The sequence below is a fragment of the Cydia splendana genome, chromosome Z (assembly GCF_910591565.1).
Source record: "Cydia splendana chromosome Z, ilCydSple1.2, whole genome shotgun sequence".
Lineage (NCBI taxonomy): Eukaryota > Metazoa > Arthropoda > Insecta > Lepidoptera > Tortricidae > Cydia > Cydia splendana.
Genome location: NC_085987.1, coordinates 38155709 through 38181623, shown reverse-complemented (window position 1 = coordinate 38181623; position 25915 = coordinate 38155709). Strand labels below are relative to the sequence as shown.

Genomic DNA, 25915 nt, shown 5'->3' with positions numbered 1-25915 from the left:
ACATGGGCGACCGCTCACCATCAGTCGATTCGTCAGACATACATACATCCAGGTTGTTTTTTTTAAGGGGACATTGAAGGGAAATCCGAATCTATAAAGGGAGCCATAGCCTTAGAAACCCATATATTTGGAGGCTAGACCAACCTTAATCACTTTATCTGCTACTATCCGCCCCGATTTTGCACGGGCTACATAAAAAAATATACCAAAAAAAAATTTCATGAATCGCCCTATTGATAGGTGACATCCGCATGAATATTCGTTGAGTAGGTTTGGCGAACGTACAAAAAGACAGACGCGGCGAGGGACTTTGTTTTATAAGGTAATATGATAGTATTGGATTTCCCTTCAATGTTCACTTTTAATTTAAAACAACCGTACATCGGACATAACATAAAAGCGACTGTATGTCGTACCTACACCTAATCTGGTTGCTGGTATCCATTGTTCGAGCAGTTACGCGGTATGCTAAAAAATCCTCCTTAGAAAACGTCCTTTTGACATCCCCAGAAAGTGAACTACACCGAAAGTGACATCCTCAGAAAGTGACACCCTAAGAAAGTGACGTTCTCGGAAAGTGATCTACCTCGAAAGGGACATCCTCAGAACGAAATAAAGTGATATACCCCGCCAGGCTTTATTTGTAGGTATTCATACGGACAATGTTTTGTTCAGTATCTAAAGAAATATGTTATAAAACCTAATTGTATCTACCTATTTATCTGCATTTTAGGTGATTTCCTTCTACGATTATCACTTTTGCTGTGTGTCAAGATTGTTTTCTATGTAGTTTACAGATACATGCTACATCTCGTTACATTATAATTGTTATATGTGTCGGAGCGTGACTCCAGATGGACGTATTGCAGCGTTATAGTTCATAGTTTTAGACGCCTGTATAAAGTCGATTAGCAATGTTTGGCTACGTATTACTTGGTTGTAACGAAATTCATAAAGTTGCGTAAAGAGTACTCGTAACGCCCTCTATTGGCGTATTGTTGAACTAAGATAACAGGTAGAAGGCTTTGGAACGTCAAGTAGTGTAACTTGGGTGAAGTTAGGTACGAGTTGGCATTTTTGTCGTTATCTTAGTAGACCGGTCGAGCAGGTTTGCCTACTTGACTTAAAAGGCGGGAGCGGTGAGGCTCCTCGAGCAGAATTCGAGCCGCGTTAGTGATCGGACGTTAGCCAACCTCGTGCCTAATTCGCCACGTTCCTGAAAGCTTATACCTGAAGGATTATTCTGAAAGCGTATAGATTCTAACGTTCTTTAACCATTCAGCTAAGTGTTTTATTCCAAGTGTTATTTTGATTTCTTACGTGTGATTAGAAGCTTAGCTTTGTAAAATAAAGAGAAGTATTGTTGTTTTGAAAAGATGTGTCCTGCCGAGTTTGTTGCCGGTCCCATATTGGGATACCCTTTTCCAATTGCGAAGGAATTAAATCTTCTCGGGTCAGAGGTGTACGGTTGGAGCCGGCCTAGCTTGATTTGAATAAAGACTTGAACGATTTTATGCGATCCTTTTATTTGAGTGCAATCCAAATACATCCCAATAGCGACTAGATATTTTAGTAGGCACTAGTATGGTTAACGAGTCCGAAAGTTTATTTCATGCACTGGTAGCATACTGGTTTAGCTGTGAAGTAAGACATCGAGGTACTACGCCTACCCGCCATCCTGTACAACACCCATGCTGGCCTCCGTCATGTGCATATTATGAAAACATTAGGGCAATCTTCAGTATCATGAATATCATGATTTGATGGCCAGGCTACGAGTATATAAGTAATACGGTGTAACAAGGATCCGCCACTGATAGTTTTATTTAACGCATAAAATGAAACTATCAGTGGCGGATTTGCAGTCTTGGCCGCCTAGTAATTACCAGCTGCTCCTTTCTCATTTATTTTGTCGCGATTGGTCGCACCTATAATATCTGGCCGCCATAGGGCCGGGCCTACTGGGCCTTAGAGCAAATCCGCCACTGAAAACTACAGTGATCAAATATACAAATGTAAAATAACATTTAAGCCAGTTTGCAAGTAACATAGCAAATTAAGCTATAAATTACAATATCAAGGATCAATTTTTTTTTCAAACAAATGTAAGGTAATAAAATAGAGCAAAAATACTGAATTTGCTTTTCATAAATAGGAAATGGTTCCACGAGGAGAAATGAATCCTTCGAATTTAGTTCTTGATTTTATCCGTGTCGCTGACTGAACTGAATAGTTGATATTATCCATGAACGTTGTCATAATTAATGTTTACCCTATCGGCAATGACTTAGGGTCAAGTATTCGTTAAACAAAACAAGCAGTCAGCCGAAATGGCGCGATGCGGTCATCGGTACTCTTTGACCTTCGCGTAAGCAACCGGTCTCGTTAGCCGGGCGCGCTCAGGTCTCATTTGGCACCGGCGCGCCATCAGAACCAGTCATCTCTCACACCATGCTGCTGCTCACCCTCGCTGCGGTTCTCGCCGTGGCCGTGGCCAACCCGGTCTCGACCGGCGGCAAAGTCGTCTGCTACTACGACAGCAAGAGCTATGTCAGGGATTGTAAGTATATATTTCATTCTGCTAAGCGTTTTAATCTCCCGCGCGCACATGTTAGAATACAATTACAGGGTTTTGTTCGGTTTGAATTCAAAACAGGTAGAGCACCTCTTCTCAAACTTCTACGATACCATGAATAATGTATGAGATTTGGAGGCGTTGAGAGCGATAAGTCTAAGATAGCTTGTCGACCTATATGTGGAAGTTTTTTCATGAAATTTAAAAGACTACCTTCATGGCGCTCGACTGTTTAAATAGTTATGTATGTGTGGAATCACGGTTACATGCATGAAATCACAGTAGCGTTCAATTCTTATCGTTGTATCCATACCTACGCGTTCTTGAGAAATTTAAGGCGAATTCATGCCGTGCGACTTATTTTCAAACGAATTACTTGTATTTTAAACTGTTTCTACTCATTGGTGACATTCCATATTAGGTATAAATATTAAGGATTAGATACGTGCTCATTAAGTCGGCATCACAATGCTATTAAGGTATATTTAATTAATAACCACATTTGAAAACAATTAAGATATAATCATTGATCGATACTATAAACAAAATGTAAGGTAAAACGTTAGTTAGATAGGAGGTTATATCTACCTACAATACTGTGGCCCTAGTGAAAACGGGTATAAGTCACGCGCAGCTTAGGTGTAAAAGGGCATAAGTGTTACGTGGAACTTAGGCCCTTTTACAACTGCGCTGCCTGAGATTTGTACCCTTGTTCATTAGGGCCACAGATTATTTATTTTATTTATTTATTTAATTTACACATACGGTCAATGACTTCGGCCTAGCAATTTCCATAACTAGCGCTACGCTATACCTACTTATATATACCTAGTAGATTTTCCAGTAAGTTTTTATGTGTAGATATCGCTCTTTGGCCAATTATGATATTTATGTAAATAAACATTTTAGAAAAATATATTAATTCAGAAATATGTAGTGATATGAGTACTAAAACTAGCATAACTCTTCTTATATGTTTTTCATCTGTACTATACAGTAAGTATGTATGCCCTTATAATAGCTTGAATACAACAGTTCATTTCAATGCTCCCCAATTATGTAGGTACTGAAGCAAGACTTTGCCGTAATAGATATGTTTTGCGTTAGCGAAAACACTGAGGTCGCCATTAATACGATATTGGCATTGGAACGATGACCTTACCTTGCGAGTATAGAAAGAATTTCGTACCATACTTAATTCTATAGTTCGTTTTTTTTTAGCATTAGAAATAAGGTAAACAATCTTGATGTGTCTTTTAATTGAAAAACACATTTTAAAAATAAGTTACGGTAAAAATGTAACAATTATGAATTTAATACGATCATTTATATTCTTCTGCTTTCATAAGTAATAGTTATTGATTTTTAAAAAGCGTTTTTCAATTAAAAGACAAGTCAAGATCGCTTAACTTCTTTCAAGTTCTTTCTAATGCTAAAAAAAACGAACTATAAGTATTTAGTTATACCGACTGCTGCAGTTGTTACCTGAGAGGTAGCTAATTGCGAAAAAACACAATAAACAACTTTTTCGGTTACAAAATATATGAAATTATAAAAAACACCACAATAATTAAGTTTTCAAATATTTCTGCACAATAAATACCTACAAGTCAATCAAGTCATACAACAACCATCTAAAAGAAATGTAATGAGCGCGAACAATGTCAGCCCAAGGATAAGTTCGTTTATTTTTGTAACAAATTAACAGTTCAGTTTGTATTGGTAATGAGGGTGCGAGGGTAACTTTCCTTTACAAGTCGGTAGGTATAAGTAATTAGTTTGCCAAGACTAATTGACCGGGTCATTAGTTTAGTCAAGAACGTGATGTTTCGCTTGTTCGCCACGAGTGCTGTTTATCAAGATTTTTGATTATATGCATATCTACTTATTACTTAATATACCTAGCTACCCACTTACAAAAAGGAGAGTTGAAACCGGTTGGTGAAGAAAGTTCGATTCTTGAGACAACGATTGTTTTCCTTGTCTATAAATATAACACACACAAGTAATGTATTAATGACAAACATTCTGTGTTGTGGTTGTTCCCAAAGTAATTTTGTGAAAATACTCCACATTATATTTCTATCACCGGGGATGTGGCCGTACGGGTAGTTGGAATGGAACAGGTGAATGTTTGGATTTGATCGAAACTATTGAAGTTTGTCATATACGAGTAAACATAACATAAATATATTAGTTACCTAACAAAAAATATACAAATGACCAAACAGTACCAATCTGGTACCATCCATCTGATTTGATGATGGAGCCAAAAGATGGACAGTGAAACTTTCGGCGACTAATACTAGTAGACCACTTAAGAATGGCCTTATAGTTAAATTTTATTGGGACATAAAGTATGTACCTACATACATTCGGCAATAATAAAGATTCTTAGATAAAATATAAAATATTTTACAGACTTTTTAGTTAGAATTGGAACCTACTTTTATTTATTAAGTATATTATTCTAATAAATATTTTTACTTATCCCTGTACCTACGTTTTTAAACTTTGAATAATAATATTGAAAATGATAACCTCCAATTATGTATCTCGTTGAGGAAAATAATGTCATTTGACCTTATATCAACGAGTCAATAAGATAACAACGCTAACAAATAACATTCTAGAGTTTCTTGGAAGGCAGATAAACATTTGCTTTAGCGGCCATCGGCCATACCTATTTCGACGGTTACATCATACCAACTTCACTGGGAGCTAACAGTTCCGAAAATGTGAAACCAAACAAGTTTTGCGAATCATAACTTTTAATTACAGGGGCAGGAAAGGATAGGCAACTGTTTATATAAATACTATTTGGCGTGCTGATTATTTAAACCAGCAATTAAAAACTCCCTACTGTGTTTTAGTTTCAAAATAATTTTCTACCTCAACGTTTAACGCTTCTCCCATGTTAGGTTTCTCTTAAATAGTTAGAAATAGAATAGTTCATTAAAGTTTTGTATATTTAGATAAAACATTCAATGAACACAAATATGTGCCCTTAGTTTCTCACTAGTAAGTACACATTCTACTTAGAAATTTCTATTAGATAGTAATGAGTCCAAGACTATGAATTTTTGTATGTAAAAATAAATAGGTACATACATACATACTACAACTGATCATTGCAAGAGACTTGTAACGATATTGGGAAATTACTCCGAGCTTTTATTAATCACTTTCAATTTAAATTTAACTTACTTTCAATTTAAATTTTGTATGTGTTAGGTAAATATTTTTTGCCATTTATGGGTAGTGCCTAGTAACGTTAGGTCTGAAAAGGAAAAGGTTAAACAGTTTTCATATACGTACCTAAGTACTCGGTTTCTTTTAAATTTACTTTTTGCTGTGGTTATACTGGTTAATGTGTATGAAACTATAAAAATAAAAATAAAATAATAAGCCTTTATTAATACTCTACAATTACATAGTACATAAAAAATTAAAAAATGTTTTAAGAGTTAAAAAAAAATATTTATTATTTTGTAGGAGTGTCTACAAAATGATAAATATTTTCGGGTGAAGGCCTCCTCCAGATTCAGCCAGCTTTTCCTGTCCTTTGCCTTCTGTGACCAGTCTTGCCCGGCTGTAGCCACGATTTCGTCGAGCCATTTTTCTTAAGCCTTCCCTCTATTCCTTGTCCCCGAAGGGCCCCGCCATAGGGTGGTTATTTTTGCCCACCTGTCTTTATGCATTCCACACCATTTCCACTTTAATTTGAGACTAAATATATGTGATAGCTAAATCCTGAAAGTATAACATTTACAGTTAGGAACAGAAATCGTGTTTTTCTATCCGCGTAGCGGAACGGATGGCAGTTAGACGGCTGTATTTCTTTTAATTCGAATTATAACTGCAATAACAGTCACTTGCGATAACAATTTGCTTAACGAATTGCTCAAAAGTATGATCTTACTATATTTGCTGAACCATGAGAATGTCATATATTATATTTTTCCGCGTTTCGTCAAGTAAGATATTATTGGAGATGATTGTACGTCCCCGTATTGTTTTCCCGATTAGCCACTTACCGCAATGTAAACTGAACAAAACTACAACATATCGGTTACGTCAGTAACGGTAAGTGGCTAATCAGGGGAACAATAGGACGTTCTTCGTTAACTGTCCTGCTAGATTCACACCCACGGCGGTGTAGGTACGTGGTCTCTTGCCGCAGGACCAGGTCATCGCTGGAAATGTTATAGAGATATAGTGCCTAACCACATTAGGTACCTACTGATGGCTAATGATATATGTCATTATGTAATTAATTTATTTATACAAACTATTCAAAAATGGGCCTCTCTCCTCCCTCTCCGATTTATATTAATGGTCGTAAAATTTTCCGACAGTTATTTTTCTCCGTGATTTCTACATATACATATACATGTTCACCTTAAATTGAACTATGAAATCCGATCACTGCAATTATGGAAGCAGCAGGTGAGCCTACCCCAAGCAAGCATGGAACCAATTTAGTGCTAGTGCGAAATTCTGTTTCGCCAAATGGAATCACTGTAGGTTCTCACTTTCAAATCTCATACCTAAGCCATGGTAATCACTGACTGAGTTGCAAAGTGACTGAATAGTCTTTGTATTCGATGTCATCTACAGACAAGAGAAATGAATATACACAGTTAGTTTTTATATTCCTTGTTTTATTTTAGATATATTTAGGGTAGTTTTAATTTAGTATTATTCATAGTAGGGATGTTGCGGATGCAGATTTTTTGACATCCGCGGATGCGGATGCGGATGCGGAGATTTAATGTCTCACATCCGCGGATGCGGATGCGGATGTCAAGATGTGGTACTTATAAAACGTCTAATATTACATTTTTTATTTTAAAAAAACGAAACGTATAGTATTTGAGCAAGAATATAGGTGCGTTTTATTTAATAAACAGTAACTTGGCCGACTTTTCGGGATCTAGACGCTTTCGTTATATACCGGGTGTGGCCTGTAACATGAGCAAACAATTAAACTGTAGGCTGTACTCCTCATACTGACCAACATTTGTTCAGCGACTTTTAAAAATAACTTGTGGTTTGATTTTTATTACACTTTAAAGTTTATTCTAAGACGCAATGTATTGCGAATTTTGTTATGTTTAAGGCGTGACAAGCAACGTCAATCACAATAAATATGGCGTGGCGATGGCGTCCATTGAAAATAATATTTATTTTGTATGAAAAATAGGGAGTCTAAATACTTCATAATTTTTAAAAGTTGTTGAACAAAAGTGTCACCGTTTGAGGAGTACAATCTATGTTTTTGCTCGTGTTACAGGCCACACCGTGTATAACGACGAAATTACCTAGCACTTACGCCGCCGGCGCCGCCGCTAATACGTTCCTGTTACCGACTTGGTCGACATCCGCATCATGCGGATGCTCCGCATCGATTTTATGCGGATGCGGATGCAGATGCGGATGTTGAAAATCATGCGGATGTTCCGCGGATGCGGATGCGAATATCGGCAACATCCCTAATTCATAGATATATTTAGTTCTTAACTTATTTATTTGTCTTTTTACTGTCTTTTTCAATGTTATACATATGTACATATATATAATATAAACAATAAATTAGGTAAGTATCTAAACTAGGCACACTTACTAAGTTTTCATTGTTTTTGTCTCAGATAACTGAAATTTATAGGCGAGGCAGCACTTTGAATTGCTTGGTTGATTTGATATTGAACAGTCTTGATATAATACGAAACTATGTACTTATATGCACAGAATACCACAACATTCAGTTGTCCTATATCAAAACCTAGTATGGGCTTCAGAACAAATATTAAACAGACAGTAAATAAACAAATAGTTATTTACGATACCAGTGCGAAAATAGGAGATTCGCAAGTGGCTCGAAGAGGCCATGCTACATAATTTATTATTAAACATTTTTTACTTGTTTTTCTATATACAATATAATTGTGATTGGGTGATGCACTCATTAATGTTGGTAATTTATTTATAGGCCCTTTATAGGTCCATATGCTACCCAAGCATAGAAGTTGTGAGCATTCACTGTAGGTATGCCACGTGTGCTGAATTTCTAACTAACAAACCACTCCAGTATTATTCATATGTAGGTACCATGACACGTCCTTGCAATTCATCGACAGTCATTGTGAGTCTGATCGACTAAGTTTGATTGCTATATAATTAAAACTAGTCAAGTTTCGTATGCGCATTGTTTCAATGTTTAATAGATGAATCCTATTTACAGGGAAAAAAATGTCGAGAATTGCAAGGCCGTTTTTTATCTCAGGTCTGTCGCTCATTTCGACGTCACAAACGCAACTTATGCTTGTCGAGAGTAAATTGTGATTCGACAAGGTAAACATTGTCGATGACCACCAAATTGCGCGTACTAAAATTAGCGCATTACAAATTAGGCAGTGCAATGCCGATAGCGCATTCAATGTTTGCCTTAGGAACCACACGGCAAAAGGATGACTTACGCTAGACCGGGCCGGGCATGTCATTTTCTATGACGGCTGATCGGTGATCACGTAGTGCTTTCCATAGCAAACGAAGCGCCGGAAGCTCCGGCCCGGCCCCGGACCGGTCTAGCGTGTGTCACCCTTCAGTGGCCGTGTGTTCCCATTGCTTAGCGAGAGCAAGCGAGTCGAACGCTAATAGCAATGAGTAGCGTCGATATATTTATCAATTACATATGTGTCCACTCACCCGCGCTTTGTTAGCACTGGATACTCCTTTCTGGTTGCCTCTGTGACGCTCAATGAACAAAAGACCAGGCCACTACTACATTGTAAAACAGTCGAGGGATGTATTTATCCAGCTCAAGCCCGCATGCTGCCCCTGGATCTGGACCCCGCGCTGTCATTCTGCACCCACCTGGTCTACGGGTACGCCGGAATTCAACCTGACACCTACAAGATGGTGCCCCTGAATGAGAACCTCGACGTGGACCGCTCACACGCCAACTACAGAGCGATCACCAACTTCAAGAGCAAGTTCCCAGCCCTGAAGGTGTTGCTGTCCATCGGAGGCGATGCTGACACCGAAGATGCTGCCAAGTACAATACTTTGGTAAACCATCCCTTTAATCATTATTTCTCCTGTGATCTCAAGAAAAGAAAAACTTTACGTAATACCTATACAATGTATTGTTGTCCAGTTTAATGACTTAACAAGACACTCTCTGCTAGTTTATTTTCAAATAAGAAGAATTACTTATTTACATTTCCAACAAGGTTATTCTAGAAAATTCTAAGGATGAAGCCATTATATTAGCTGTCAATACAATACTCGTATTCATAAATCACAATGAATACTTATTTTATTCTCCAGAGGTTGGGTAAAATGACAGGAGAGTGGATAAAGTAGCTCCTTACTCGTACATCAAAATCGTATTAGAAAAGTATCGATTCTCAATACTATTAAAATGGAACACATTACATATGCACCCATTCGAAAACTCCGTGGTTGGGACGTGGTAAATCCAAATTCACGTAATAGAAGACGCCATAAATATGCAAGAGGCGTCATACGCTTCCTTATTTAGGCGTTTGTGAGAATTTAAATTTAGCCTCCGAGGTTTAATCTTTCTTAACGCTCCAGGAGAGCTGACTCGGCTCAGCCTTCGTTTACGTTGCCGTATCTTAAAGAGAATACATTAATACATTTCAAATTTATATCTGTAGAACCGATCATATGCTTAAGACTAAATATTAGTGTGGGTATTCTTTTTCAACGCTTTTCGTAGGCTTTATATATTTTTTGCTACATCGTTGTACTTCTTTGCATTGTTCATTATCAGAAATCGGCTAAACGTTACGTTTAATCATATACATGTAGGTTTATTATATTTTAGTCATTGTTTATCCAGACATTAAAGTAATAAGAACACTTCGCAAAAGTATTCCCTGCCAAAACCTGTTATGGCATTACTATTAAAAGTTGCTGTTTATGTATAAAACTAATAAAAAATTTAGAGAAAAAACATTGGTGAAACTGGTCTAGTTCTAGTCTAGTCTAGTCTAGTCTAGTTGTTTTTGTTTTTTTTTTTAATTTACCACGTTGTAAAAAAGTCTGCTCACGAATGCGTCAGTGGTTAAATTCTTAGGCACCTTGTTAGAGTAAGACCGAGATAAGTCTGCAACGATCTTGATAGCACACGCAGCGCGAGTGTTAAAAATAAATAAATAAAAATAAATATTCTTTATTTCAGACCAAAAGCGATCCATATTTTGTTAGTAACATTTTAGACTTAACACTATGTTAGTAACCTTTTTAAAATAAATACTTCCACTGCGTGTACTATCAAAATCGTCGCATACTTGGTCTGGACGGTTGGTCTAACTCTACTATCAACTTAAGACTATCCACAACTGTTTAAAACTTGTCAGACGAAAACGTTTTAAACTAATAAGTAATTCAAATACTCGGGTCATTTTGAATTTCAGATTAGCTTGGTTTTCGGACCAAAAGAAAGCCTCGGTTTGTGTGTCAATTTCTGAAATAGGCAGCATAATTCCTCAGACGCCATAAGTATCTTATTCAGCTAAAGTGTCCCCGAAAATATTTTTGGCAACCCGGTCACGAATCGCCAATTCTATAGGATGTCGAGCGTGTCATGTCGTCAGACCATTTGGCGCGATTATTACTGAATAGAGCACGATGTTTGTTGTTTCCACCTACCTACAACGAAATAAACGAGGAATCCTCATGTTTAATATCAAATTAGTTTTGTGTCAATAACAAGTTTAATACAGAACTTTAGATAATAAGAAATAATTTGAAGTACCTATGTTTATAATATATGCAGTCCGAGTCAAAGTAATCAGCGCTGTGTTCGACTTTGAGCCGTTAGTTGACCTCCTTAGTCACAAGGGCAATATTGGAAATGAGAGCTGAAACATTGGGATGTTTAAGTATCTTAGATAGAATAAGTGTCTAAGTAATAATAAAACTGATCGCAGACGTAAACCTAAGTATATCAGTCTCGTGATACTAATAAATAATTGTAATCGTACCTATCAGACGAGCAATTTAGATGTGACATCCGCTATTTGAGCTGCTGCCTAAACTTGTTGTTAAACAATTGACGGTCTTTAGGGGGGCTTCTTTAAGGGGTCTGACTCAGCCATATAAGCTATTGTGTCTCTTGGAATAACGCCGAAAAATAGAACGCGAAACAAATGAATATTCAGAGAAGGAATAAAAGTGTTTTAAGTATTATCTAGTCTACTATTATCTAGTTACAGTGGGTGCAACTCTCTTTTTACCTTTAACCGCTCCAATTAGGTAAAATCTCAAATAGTATGTCTTAGGTATACCCCATACAACTACATATTACATACATATATCATTGGTCTATAATACTAGAAATGTGGGTTTGATAACTACTTAAAATGTGTAAATTCCGACAAGAATGACGAATACCTTCACAAAATTCTTTGTTCTGTCTCTTGGCACCCCCTTACCACCTTTCACACCCTTTTCACCATGTCATGGGATGGGCGGCGAAAGTATAGTGTCTGTCAAACGCAAATTGACATTTCTTACGTTCCGTGTTATGGGAATGGTTATGGCGTGTCAGATGTTTTTGTTGTAAGTGTAAAACAAATACTACTTACGGTAGAAAGGTGTACGTGGACTAATGACGAACGTGTGCTTGCAGTTGGAGTCCCCGCAAGCGCGTACGGCGTTCGTGAACTCGGGAGTATTGCTGGCTGAACAGCACGGCTTCGACGGCATCGACCTCGCTTGGCAGTTCCCTAGGATCAAGCCCAAGAAGATTCGTTCCACCTGGGGTAAGTTCACCCTGTAATCAGTACCGTCTGTACCATAAGGGCACACGGGGCCCGTGCCCAGGGCCCCCATCCTCAGGGGGCCCCGAGATCAGACAGTAACAGTATATTTGATTACCCATAATAAATAGAAGGTCATAGTAGAAAAATGTTAGTTCAATTTTGCGTTCTTTACTTTCCAAAAGGGCCCCAAATTATTATGTGCCCAAGGGCCCCAGCATAGTTTAAGACGGCCCTGCCTATAATCACGGATAGTGAGACGACTGTGAACCCTGGAGCGTTGATGGACGAGCAGCGCGGTTTCGACCACGGCTCTCGATATCCGTGTTACATGCCAACCCAATGTACCTGTGTAATTAATAGGGTTTGCGGTTGTGTTGAGGTTTGTGTAACCGTCACCGGGTACCCGTTTGCGTTTAGCATGGTTTTCTGGCGCGTTCAGTATCAGAGCTAACTTTAATATCTGTGTACCAAACCGAACCGTGTTCTTTGAACCCGTCAAGACCAGTATCCGTGAAAGCATTCAAGTCCGGATCCGCGTGTTAGTTTCACATTATACGGCTATCGTTTAGGCATCGGCTATTTTTTTGTGTCTTCTATAGGTATATGTATGGTACTTAAGTAAGTAGTTTTATTCTACCAAACAAAAAGATTTGCTAATGAGCAAATTTGCCTTGGTAATTCCCAACCCAATGCAAATGCAAATTTTAACGGTACACGGCAATCATAGAGCTCGTTTTCTTAGTTTATCTTACATAGGGGTTAATAAACTTTTATTTGATCACAATTCTTCATCTTATATTTACTGTAGATATCATATTTAATGCACGAAAAAAAATGATTTGACCAGGCTCTAATCCAACTTTGCCACTTAAATATTTAGCGGCGTTCGACCTTTACGAGAATATCCTACAATCCAATAACAGTTTTATTTGTAAACGAGACAGAATACTTATAATTTATTAATACAGGGTATTATCAGTGCTGTTGTCGCTACTAATAGAATCAGTGATAATCCTTATGTTTCTCCGTGAAAAGCTTGATTGCTTCACCGAATACGAATCCAATCCAGCAACTAACTCGGTAATCTTACCTTAATAGGATTAGGAACGTTAATACTGCAAGTCAGTTGGAAGTTCATTGGCGTCAGGGGAAAAATGAGAATAGGTATACAAAATATCCAACATTTATACATGCTATCAGGTATTTAAATAGGGAACACCCAAATATTCCGAAATATGTTTTTCCGACTTTCATAATCACGATTTTCATAATCACGATTTTTTATACGTCCGAAATATCGAAATCACGACTTTGAAAACGACGAAAGAAGAAAATCACGACTGCGCTATTTCCGAATACTTAAAATCCGATTGTCATATGAACGAAAGCTTAAAGTTCCGATTATTAAAAAATACGAAAAAAAAATTTCCGAATTTGTCTGTTCCGAAAAATCATTGACCGATCGGAAATAAAATAATTCGGAATTCAGAAATTCGATCTTTTGTAAACTCGGAATAATGAAATTCGTGATTTTCAAAAGGGAAGTAATTAAATGGACAGCCGTTTTTAAAATTGATCTGCAAAAAAAAATGCATTTAAATCATTTGGACATGCTAGAACTGCTACCTTTAGTGTAGGGCCTGAGTGGACGCTCGAAGCGGAGCGTTCGGCGGGGCGTGCAGCGTGGCGTCGGGCTCACAAGTGATTTGAGCCGCGTGCACTAAGGCCGCTCCTATACGTTTGCATTTGTTTAACATGCACGCCGCACGCCCCGCCCCGCTGCACGCTCAACTCGAGCGTCCACTCAGGCCTTACACTTACAGAAACCAACTGCTACTAGAAAAGTGGGTTAGGATAGAACTGCAACCTTCACAGAAGCCAACTGCTACTAGAAAAGTGGCTTAGGTTAGAACTGCGTCCTTTACAGAAACCAACTGCTACTAGAAAAGTGGGTTAGGTTAGGTTAGAACTGCGACCTTCACAGAAGCCAACTGCTACTAGAAAAGTAGGTTAGGTTAGAACTGCGACCTTTACAGAAACCAACTGCTACTAGCGAAGTGGGTTAGGTTAGGTTAGAACTGCGACCTTCACAGAAACCAACTGCTACTAGAAAAGTGGGTTAGGTTAGGTTAGAACTGCGACCTTCACAGCAGCCAACTGCTACTAGAAAAGTGGCTTAAGTTAGAACTGCGACCTTTACGGAAACCAACTGCTACTAGAAAAGTGGGTTAAGTTAGGTTAGAACTGCGACCTTCACAGAAACCAACTCCTACTAGAAAAGTGGGTTAGGTTAGGTTAGAACTGCGACCTTCACAGAAAACAACTGCTACCAGAAAAGTGGGTTAGGTTAGGTTAGAACTGCGACCTTTACAGAAACCAACTGCTACTAGAAAAGTGGGTTAGGTTAGGTTAGAACTGTGACCTTCAAAGAAGCCAATTGCTACTAGAAAAGTAGGTTAGGTTAGGTGAGAACTGCGACCTTCACAGAAACCAACTGCTACCAGAAAAGTGGGTTAGGTTAGGTTAGAACTGCGACCTTTACAGAAACCAACTGCTACTAGAAAAGTGGGTTAGGTTAGGTTAGAACTGTGACCTTCACAGAAGCCAATTGCTACTAGAAAAGTAGGTTAGGTTAGGTGAGAACTGCGACCTTTACAGAAACCAACTGCTACTAGAAAAGTGGGTTAGGTTAGAACTGCGACCTTCACAGAAACCAACTGCTACTAGAAAGGTGGGTTAGGTTAGAACTGCGACCTTCACAGAAACCAACTGCTACTAGAAAAGTGGGTTAGGTTAGGTTAGAACTGCGACCTTTACAGAAACCAACTGATACTAGAAAAGTAGGTGTAGGTTAGGTTAGAACTGCGACCCTCCCTCCCCTAGAAACTTACTGCTTACAGAAAAGTAGGTATAGGTTAGGTTAGAACTGCGACCCCAACAGTAAATAACTGTTTTTAAAAAAGGAGGTTTAGGTTACGTTATAACTGCTACCCCCCGTAGAAACGTAGGTACCTTTATTTATTAACAACAAATTCGGAATATCGTTATTCGGAATTTAAAAAATAGGAATCATGTCAAATCGGAATTCAAAATTTCGGAATTATGACAATTTGGAATTCGTGATATCAAAAATCGTAAATGTTAAATTCGGTGTTTCTCCCTATCGGAATTGTTATATTCGGAATTATGTAGTTCGGAATTTAAAAAATCGTCGGTTTTACTATTCGGAAATATAAGACTTCGTGATTTTCATTGTTCGGTAATTACGACAATCGGAATTTTGATGGGTCGAGCATTTAAAAATCGGAATAATAAAATTCGATATTTTAAAATTCGGCATAAAATATTTCGGAATTATGTAGTGTACCCATTTAAATGAGGTATTGTATAGGTATTAGGATGCCCCGTAAATAATGGGCATGCTTCTACCCTATAACCCTACCTGCCGACAAGGCGGGCACCTTAGGCCGGTTCAGAAAATTGACTTATAGGTTTATCAAAAGTTCCGTGGTTTTAGAGGTAACCGAACTTTTTTTTTGTAATTGGTACCTTATTCCACTTTAATGACCGCCAAGGGAGCTCAGGCCCTAAATATGTTTTTTTTCTACGTTACCGTATTGCAGCTTTAACTGTGGTAAAATGTAACTGGTGAACTGAGCCCCGGACGGATAGACGGACAGACAGATGGATATGGTATGGTTTGGTTTTTAGTTAACAATGGAATTTTAAGAAAGATACTTATTAAGTAAAAAGAAGGCAACGAAAACACAGCCCTTAGTAGGTGCCTACTTGAGTGTATCATCCATATTTCATAATTCACTATAAATGGCGGTTCATGAACCGGCGAAGCCTGGCTTCGCTACGCTCACATCGGTTTCATCATAAAAATGAGGATGATAATAAAATAAAATGCTTATAGTTTATTTGTACTTCTGTTACATTTTTCTCTTTTTTTGTCATTTATTTGCCTGAATATTAACATGTAACTGATATAACTGAATATTTACGACGTTGTGATTTTGCACATTTTTTATTTTTTTATTAATTTGTTGCCCTATTTATTCATGTGCTCTAGTGTAGTACAGTCGAGGACATAAATATGTATACATTTTTTCACCTTATTTCAATGGGTTAAGGTGAAGAAATGTATACATATTTATGTCCTCGACTGTACGAGTACAAAATGAACAATACTTTTATATTAACAATCACCAGAAGTAACTTAACGGACTATGATTAAGAGAGGGGGCAGAGCATTTTGAAAACCTTACCCACCCACTGGCACTTCTGCTGGTTTTTACCTAATACGTACTGTAAATTTCTTTTATAAAAGGTTGGTCAAAATGTAAAAGTTTATGCGTGAAAACGCCATCATTAATAAATTTAACATTTACCTTGGTTATAAAAGCCAATTATCATTGTGGATTGTTTTATGATTTGTTATTAATAGCAACATTTGTCGTAGGCTCCGTCTGGCACGGTATCAAGAAGACTTTCGGTACGACGCCCGTTGACGACAAGGAACCAGAGCACCGCGAGGGCTTCACCGCGCTCGTCCGCGAGCTGAAGCAGGCCCTGGCCGTCAAGCCCAACATGCAGCTTGCTATCACCGTCTTGCCCAACGTTAACTCCTCTAGTAAGTCTACCGTAAACACAGAATAAGTTATAGTACTACCGTACAGAAAGGAAACTTCCTACAAAACCGAAGTTTGACAGCGATTCAGGGACGAATCATGCTGTCCCTTTCTTATGTATGGCGCTATCCCTTTCGGCTAGGTATTTAGGGTTGTCAAAATTCAGGTCATTATCGTATCGTACACGCAAAGGGACGCCGAGTTGTGCCAAGCCTAATAATTGCTCGGAGCACTGCTGAGCCGAGAATGCCCGAAAGGAGGAGTTTTGCACCCCTGCCGTAAATATCATGACATGTCAGGTGAGATGACATGACATGAAGGTACATTTGTCATAAAGCTCAGTTTGTTATCTGACAAGGAAGTGTGCTTCCAATCTCACCTACTTTACTATTACTTACATCAATATATCACTACTCGCGGAGTTAGACTAGCAACCCGGCCGATGACATGTGGAGCGGCTACGAGGGTGCGAGCGTTTGCTTGGCCCTCGAGGTAAAATGTTCGAAAACCATAGGGCTATCGCAGGACTGGAACTAATAATGGACCTCATAAACCATTTCTACTCTTTCACGTCCGTTAAATAACAATGGTGATGATGAAAAATCCAATTTTGCCCATCTAGCTTCAGAAACTTTAAATAAGCCAAGATCTTCTTCTATAGACGACGTCAAAGATATGTTTAGGTACACTTTGGACCTTACTTCTTTAACTTGTAATAAGGCAAAAAAAGACATATTTTTGGCAACGACTGTACTTATAACAATCATCTCGAATAAATGCGCGTCATTCGATTTTTTTTCCTCTACGACTCTCATGCGCAAGACTCGTTACTCAAATAACATCAGAAGTTACGAGTTAAGTACATTTTCATTAAAATTTCCTACATCGGTTGTTATATAAGCAAGTAGGTATATTATTCTTTCTTACGGGAAAAGCATACTTCAGCATTCTTTTTCACGTAACATTTAAGTAATAGGCAGTTTTGTCCTAGGTTGGTTGTACATTGCAGAATATAGTACCTATCTATTTTGTGATATCTGTATATCTTATTCTTATTATCTACATGTAAAAATAATAACAAAACATATGTCAATTGTAATAAGAAAAATTACAATTAAATTAAATTTAAGTGAAAGTCAAATCCATAAATTCCTTAACTCCGTACACACGCAAATGCACGTAATATTTCCCAATTCAATTCTATTTACCCGGAGCTTGCACTATCAGCTGCATCTCAGTCGTCTCCGAAAATGATTTAGCGTAATTACCGTAAAATGGGGTGAGTAGGGTTCGCGGGGAGATTTGGGTTATGAATGGGGAGAGAAGGGTTGAAAGGGGGGTGAGATGGGTTTTTAAAGCTACTGCTATAAAAATAATGTATTCCAATTTAAAATGGAGCTATAGTAATACTCATAATAAAAAAAAATCGATCAAACAATCTTCCAAAATCACATTTGTATGAAAACCCAACTCACCCCAAATACGAGGGACTACGGGGTGAGGTGGGTTTTCCTGTTTATCGTCAAAGTTATGAAATGGAACTACCCAAAATAAAATAAAAACTAAAATACAAACGTCCGGAACACTTATTATATACACCATTCAGTTTGCATATGTAAAAATAAAATGTTATCGAGGTTTGAATGACAGTTTTGCGCCTACTCACCCCATTTTACGGTACGCAGTGACCACTTCAAATCAATTGAATTCACTGAACGTCAATCAAGTCGGCATATGTATGGTCGCTATTAGCACGGTCCAATAACTACAAGACCTCCGGCATATTCGAATCCAGATAGATGTTTATGTATAATATGTACCTAGGTTTAAAGTGTTGGTATTGTCAAGACAAAGAAAACAGGTACACCTTGTAGGTAATAACAATTTATATTATTACAAATTGACCCGGTGGCAATATACACTTTGCTTTTACAGTGCAGATAAAATTATAGGAAAATGGCCGAATCAAGGTGAAGAATGACCTTCGAAGTAATAACACCTAATTACGGACATAATTAGTGATTGTCTGATCGTTTGTTTGTCTACCGCTTCATCCCCTTTTACATGGGATTTTGTATCAAAAGAGATATCTCCTTTTATAAACAAAATACGAGGATAATTTATTACGTAATATTAAAAAAACGTATTTTATTCCAGTCTACTATGACGTACCTGCTATCATCAATCTGGTTGACATCGTAAACCTGCAGGCGTTTGACTACGAGACCCCTGATCGCAACCCCAAGGAGGCTGACTATTCCGCCCCCATCTACGCCCCGCAGAACCGCAACCCCCTGTTGAACGCTGACTCTGCTGTTTCTTACTGGTGAGTGGCTACTCGTGGGTACTGTCAGCAGCAGAAGTTGCTAAGCGGGCCAGGTGTTCAAAATAATTTATACTTGACGAAAATAAGAGCGTGTCAAGGTGATTTTAAACGTGACGTCAAGGTCACTGAGAGGTCATCTTGAAGTAGGTATGGACAAAACAAGGAAATTGCTTTTTTGTCGGTGAAATATTGCTTTTATTGACCTATATAGTTGCTATACAATCTTTTTTTGGATAAAATGTAAGGAATTGAATGGTACTTATCCCTACTTATTTCCTTTTTGGAAGTTAAAAAAAAACTTAAATTTTAACAGGTCCTTTATTTTTGTATTATTTTTATATCCACATTATTGTGATAAATTGCTCATTTGCTATTTACTCGATTTTGTTATAAAATTCAACATGTGTCATCATCACTATTCTATCAGGCTCCAGCATGGCGCCCCCAGCACCAAGATTGTTCTCGGGATCGCCACCTACGCGCGCACATGGAAGCTCGACAGTGACAGCGAAATCTCGGGCGTGCCTCCTCTCCACGCGGACGGACCCGGTGAAGCTGGTCCGTTGCTCTCTATCATTTGTTTACTAGCATTGGGGAAAAGTATCGATGATTTAATTTAAGGCTCATTTAGACGGTGCGAGAACTCGCATGCGAGTTTCATTACATTGCGGTATTTGATTGGTCGGCTGAATTGGACGTAACCAATAGTCCTCAATGTAACTAAAATCGCATGCGAGTTCGCGCGCCGTCTAAGGGCTGATTTAGAAAGAATTTCAAATACCGCAATGTACCTAATGAAACTCGCATGCGAGTTCTCGCACCGTCTAAATGAGCCTTAAAGCAGCCCTGGATGTAGGAACTCCCTAACTGTCAAGTAATTATGGCAAGAATCCGAGGTCTGGTTTAGTAGATAGAGGCGAGTGCTCGATAGGTACATGTGGAATAATTACTGAACCATATTATGTTGCCTGCAGTAGGATGCAACTGTCTTGAACGTATTAGCGTGCATCACGTTTCAGTGTACTGTACAGTCAAGTGTAAAAATATGGGTGCATATAACATACCTACTTAAAAATATGTCCCATAGTTCTTAATTCGCTGACATAAGAGCTAGAACATATTTTTGAGTATGATGTGTGCACCGGTCCATATTTTTACACTTGATTGTATGATACCTATTTGATTTTAACAAAATCTGCCAAGTCTAACAAGCTCTTGATAATCTTTTGTGTTTAATAGAAAGAGACAAAATTTAACAGAGGTTTGTAATAGATTGCTAAGTTTTTGAGCGTTGACGGTAAGTTTTTTCTTGCTTTCAGGTCCTTACACCAAACAAGAGGGCATTCTCAGCTACCCCGAGGTGTGCGCTAAACTGATCAACCCCAACCACCAGAAGGGCATGCAGCCTCACCTCAGGAAGGTCACTGACCCGAGCAAGCGTTTCGGTAAGTACCTATTACCTAATAAACATGAGTTGTGTTTTTAACTAATCTGATCTACGAGCTATACCACAGACGTATATCTAAGTGGGTAGATCAATTAAATATTCCTAACACGCGTGCCGTTGATTTGGATATTTTTTTTGCATTTGTCGTTGCTAAGTAAATCGGCTTGTATGGCTTCGGTTCGGATGATGCTACCCGATCGGCTATTACGAATAAAGTTTGACCTGTCATATATCATTTGTTCAAGCTGATGCGGAGTTAATAGTGTATATTCATTTCTTTCCTTAGTTAAGTTAGTCGTTAATTTTCATATTGCGTTAAATGGTCAAATAAAAAAGTTCAATTTCCATGTATTTATACGTGTTCCGCCCATCCGGGAGAGGAGATAGGAGACTCCAGCACTTGTTTGTCTTACAATCGTGACACGTACAATATCTATTAAGATATCTGTGAGCTACATAACATAATGGGTTGCTTGTCTACTCCGGCAACAAGAGTTTATAGCGCTGCTGTCTGGCGTTGTCACGTTGTTCAAACTTGCTCAATGCGAGTAGGTTTATCTGCGTTATTAAGTTTTATTACGGCGATCAATATCAATTTGATTTTCTATAAAGAGAGATTATGTCCTAATCTTGTAACTATTACATAAAATCACTCATCGGAAATATCATATGGTGGAAATAAAACTTATTACAAATTAAAGGTTCCGTCACACAGGCGCGTATTCCTAATGGCCGTGAGCGTTTTATATGTAATAGCAGCGCGCCCCGCTCACGCCCCGCCCGGAAAACGCGCCTATGTGACGAAGCCTTAAGGGATGGATATATTGATGTTTAACCACCCTATCGCCAATCGTATTTAATTGCAATCCGTGCGGTTGCCCCAAAAGCGAGCAGATAATAAACCAACCGGTTAGTTCAGAAAACAGCTTAAGATTTCAAACTAAACATATACTTACCTGTAAGAGTATTAAGTTTTAAAACTCATTTACTTTACGGTGTCCGCAAGAATGACGCATAACCTTAACTCATTAGGTACCTAACTAAAAAGTTTTTGACCCGGTTAAGCTTAAATGGTTACCATTTTAAAGTAGCAAAGCTTGTTTAACAAAGTCCGGGAATTAGCTGCGATATTTAAATTTTCAGAGCTGGGCTTGAGGAAGGACGCGGATATATCTCATGTGTTTGGTTGGTACTCACTTTTTGGAGGTTATGCTCGCTTGCCGTTCTTATTAACACATGTTTGGTGCTGGTTACGTGTTGGAGGAAAATTGCAAATTTTGCACTAACGTTGCTTACGTAATGTCACGGTCACAAACATTGTTAAAAGTACACATAATAATACTCGTACTTTTAATTTAAATATATTTATTGTTGGAAAATTTCCACCATTTATGTAATATCTATTAATGATGACTCACGTTAGACCGGGCTGTGTCCGGCCCGGAGCTTCCGTTGCATCGTCTATGGAAAAGATCCCGTGATCGCCTGTCATGTCATAGAATGTAAGCTCCGGAAGCTCCGGCCCGGACACGGCCCGGTCTAACGTGAGTCATCCTTTATCCTTCGCATGCTTCAGCACTGAACTGACCAATGCATCCCTACCCTACTTTCAACTTGCGTGTAAACATTAAGTTCATATTTTGAACAGCCAACATTATATAGAAGCATGCGAAAGGTTATTTGTAAATTTGTAAAAGTAGTAGGTAGGTATGGTTTATTAATGAGTAGGTAGATGCGTATTGTTATGTACCTAAGTGTTTTATGTAATATATGGTCAGGTGAACAATCTGTACCTACTCTATTCCAATATCTATTTATAAATCTAAAGCGCGATGACTGTCTTTCCTCTTAAAGTCGGTCTGAGCCGTTTGCTTTAATCTCATCAGTTGTTTACGGTAGAAGTCAGAGTGAATCGTTTGCCTCGGGGGAAAACCTCTTAGTGGACGATTTGTTCTAATTCCGCTTTGCACCCGTTTTAGGTAACTTTACCGTAAGTATACAGGGTGATTCATGAGACGTGAGCAGGACTAATCCTGCACAATCAGTAACTGATAATTGATCGATCACCGTCGTATTTAGGTGAAACAACCACACTTTTTCCTATTTTTTAACTTTTTGGTGAGGGCAAATTTAATCCTCTACAATCATGGTCACCCTACAAGACCTAATTAATAAGCATAAAACCTCTTTAATTTTTGATTACGAAGAAAATACACTGTCAAACTTGAGTGAGATACGAGTTTTCATAAGTAACCAGACCGCGATGACAGTGGTGACATTCAATTTGACACAGAATATCGGTAGTTTAGTATTCTAATTTTAGGGTGACCACGCATGTCGTAAATAAATTAATAACTTTTTTTTTTTCAACACGACTCGAAAATTAACGTTACCTCACTAATACTGATACAAAAGTGTTGCTTATCATTTACGAAATGCGCAGTATTAGTCCTGCTCACGTCTCCTGAATCACCCTGTATATTTGTTTTTGCACTGCACTCTCGCGGGTTGAGTTCAACTTATTATTTTAAAGAAAATTTATTTAATCATATTAATATTATTTTATTTGTATTTCAATGTGACATGTATTTGAGCACAAACGCACCTCGGTGGATGTTTAATTCAATATGTCCAATATTATCTAGGGCCTACATTGTATGTGTATTTTTACGTCCAGTCAGGAATGCAACCTACCGGACAAATGTAGAGAAGTAGAATGAAAGAACTGGATTTCAAATTTAATAATAGTTTACCGTTCATCACTTAAAAATCTTAATTCCGTTAAAAATTTCCGATACCTAAATGCTATTGACCCACGCAAATCATACCATTTCTTATTTGATTTTTATTAAGTTTCTTTTTTAATATGTACAATTGTATTGAATTTTATTAAAAACATTTAGATTACAATAGATTAAACATAAAAATTATAAACTAAAATAAACCTAAGAATGAGAAAAACTAACTTAACAAATAAAATATTGCCCCCCACTCTGATTGTCTTCCGGATCAAATATGCCAAAAATACTGGCGGCATTACCCCGCTGAATGGCCAGTGATATTTGTTGGACAAGGAAAGAACCAGAGCGAGGGTCGCAGCCCCTGTCCCTTAAACATCGCCCTATTAAGTGCATCTAAATTAATTCAATTAATTGTCAACTAGGTAGCTGGGAGACCGAGCTTTGCTCGGAAAACATATAAAAACTCAAAAATGCGCGTTTTTCCAGAGATAAAACCTAGCTAGATCGATCTTTCGACCCCGAAAACCCCTATATAGCAAACTTCATCGAAATCGTTAGAGCCGTTTACGAGATCCCCGAGATATCTATATACCAAGAATTGCTCGTTTAAAGGTATTAGATATAGGTATTTAATATTTACCTAATTAGTATAGACAAATAATGTTTGATTGATCTTCTTGAGTGTCCGTGTCAGTACACGCTTGCTTTTACGCCATCAAAAAGTCGCATGGAACAAGTTTTCCGAGCGAACGCTTCTTTACAGTGCGGAGGAAAAAACCGCAGCCGTTTCGCATATTTGCAGTCTTGAAACCATCTTGAAACCATTACTCATGCTCGACACCGTAAGCGTCAACGTCAACCGATCTCGCTCGGAATTAGTTTCCTAGTCAGAGGGTTTGCGACAAAAGTTGAAATTGTTCTGGTTACAGGAACCTATGCCTTCCGTCTGCCCGACGACAGCGGCGAAGGCGGTCTGTGGGTGAGCTACGAGGACCCCGACACTGCTGGACAGAAGGCGACATATGTCAAGTAAGTGGAAACACAAAATATACGTAAATCGGCTCCCACCAAATGTTTTAAGATGTACATAATAGGTAATAAAAATAAACATTCGTCGGAAGACAACTTAGAACCAAAGCCTTGAGTATAAGAACTCACTTGCATTTTATTAGAGAGCATATGCCCCTATACGACCTTTCAAAACCTATTCCAGTCATCTGGAAGGTTTACTACGTAGTGATTTTATTCTCTTTGGGTTTACTTTTAACAAATATCGTACAGAAACGTCAGTGTAGAACAACGCCAAAAAAAGTATTGGTACATAGCCATTGGTACATTGTAGAAAATAATATTAATACATTCTCCACGGTTTTTTTAGTTCATTTAATACATTATCAGATCATAATATAATCGAAATGTCAATCCGAATAACTAGAAATGCCTGCGCCTAATTGTTACTAATAGGGTACGATAACAGACCAAAACTCACCTCGAACCCATGAAATTGGGTACAAATCTGTGCTCACAATTGGCAGCCCTAATCGGGTTTGTGTGTATAGTTAAGCCCAAAAGCACTTACTTAATATTCATGGTGCCTCTGGCGAAGAAAGCAAGCGTTACTTTTATTTCTTTGTTTACTTTTACGTAGGTAAGTACGTTAGGACAAAATCTTGCGGGACGATTTTGATTACAAATGTTCGTGTTTTGGAAATTGCGTGTTTGTTTATATAAGGAGTTAGTAACATAATATGATGATTTGATGAATACAAAGGTTTTATTTCCGATATTAATTATTTAAAGAAATATTTCATTTCATGTGTGCAGGTCTAAGAACCTCGGTGGAGTGTCGATCGTGGACCTCTCAATGGACGACTTCCGCGGGCTCTGCACCGGCGACAAGTATCCTATCCTGCGCGCCGCCAAATACAGACTTTAATTTATAACTTTAAACTTATAACTCCCCTATATTGGGTTACCATTGCAATATGATTATTTCCATTATTATTAAACAATTAAATGTATTGCATGTTTTTTTTATGTACTATTTTGTAAACCGAATACGTTTTTTATGAGCTGTGCTATAATGTTAATATATAGGTATAATCACTGATAAAATGACAAATGTTGACCGATTTTACAAGTGTAATTAATAAAAATACGTAAGAATATTTAGCGTTTTAATTAAACCTATCACTTAAATTACGTATTTCATTGTTTATTATTCAGATTATGAATTACATCATTTTCTTGTTAGCGTATTTGAGTTGATTCTTATTTTGCATTTTGCAAGCAGCAATGTCTAGGTACAGGGGGGCGAATTTTGAATTTAGATCGCTCGATTTCGTCGCTGGAAAATCGGTGGATAACGGTGAAATGCTAATTTTCGAAATACGAA

The 25915-nt window shown here is 37.9% G+C and overlaps 1 protein-coding gene across 2 annotated transcripts; it reads left to right on the top strand.

Moving 5' to 3' along the window:
• Positions 1–2397: 2397 nt before the first annotated feature.
• On the top strand, positions 2398–25686 carry LOC134803964 (chitinase-like protein EN03). Of its 2 annotated transcripts, none has more exons than XM_063776806.1 (9): positions 2398–2560; positions 9396–9646; positions 12240–12372; positions 16838–17008; positions 19164–19332; positions 19760–19890; positions 20652–20777; positions 24450–24549; positions 25345–25686. In XM_063776806.1, exons 1-9 carry the CDS (start codon positions 2452–2454, stop codon positions 25454–25456), a joined length of 1302 nt encoding a protein of 433 aa, XP_063632876.1. In that variant the 5' UTR covers positions 2398–2451; the 3' UTR covers positions 25457–25686. The 2 variants fall into 2 exon arrangements, with proteins under 2 accessions (XP_063632876.1, XP_063632875.1); XM_063776805.1 differs by having other exon boundaries at positions 9375–9646.
• Positions 25687–25915: the final 229 nt, after the last annotated feature.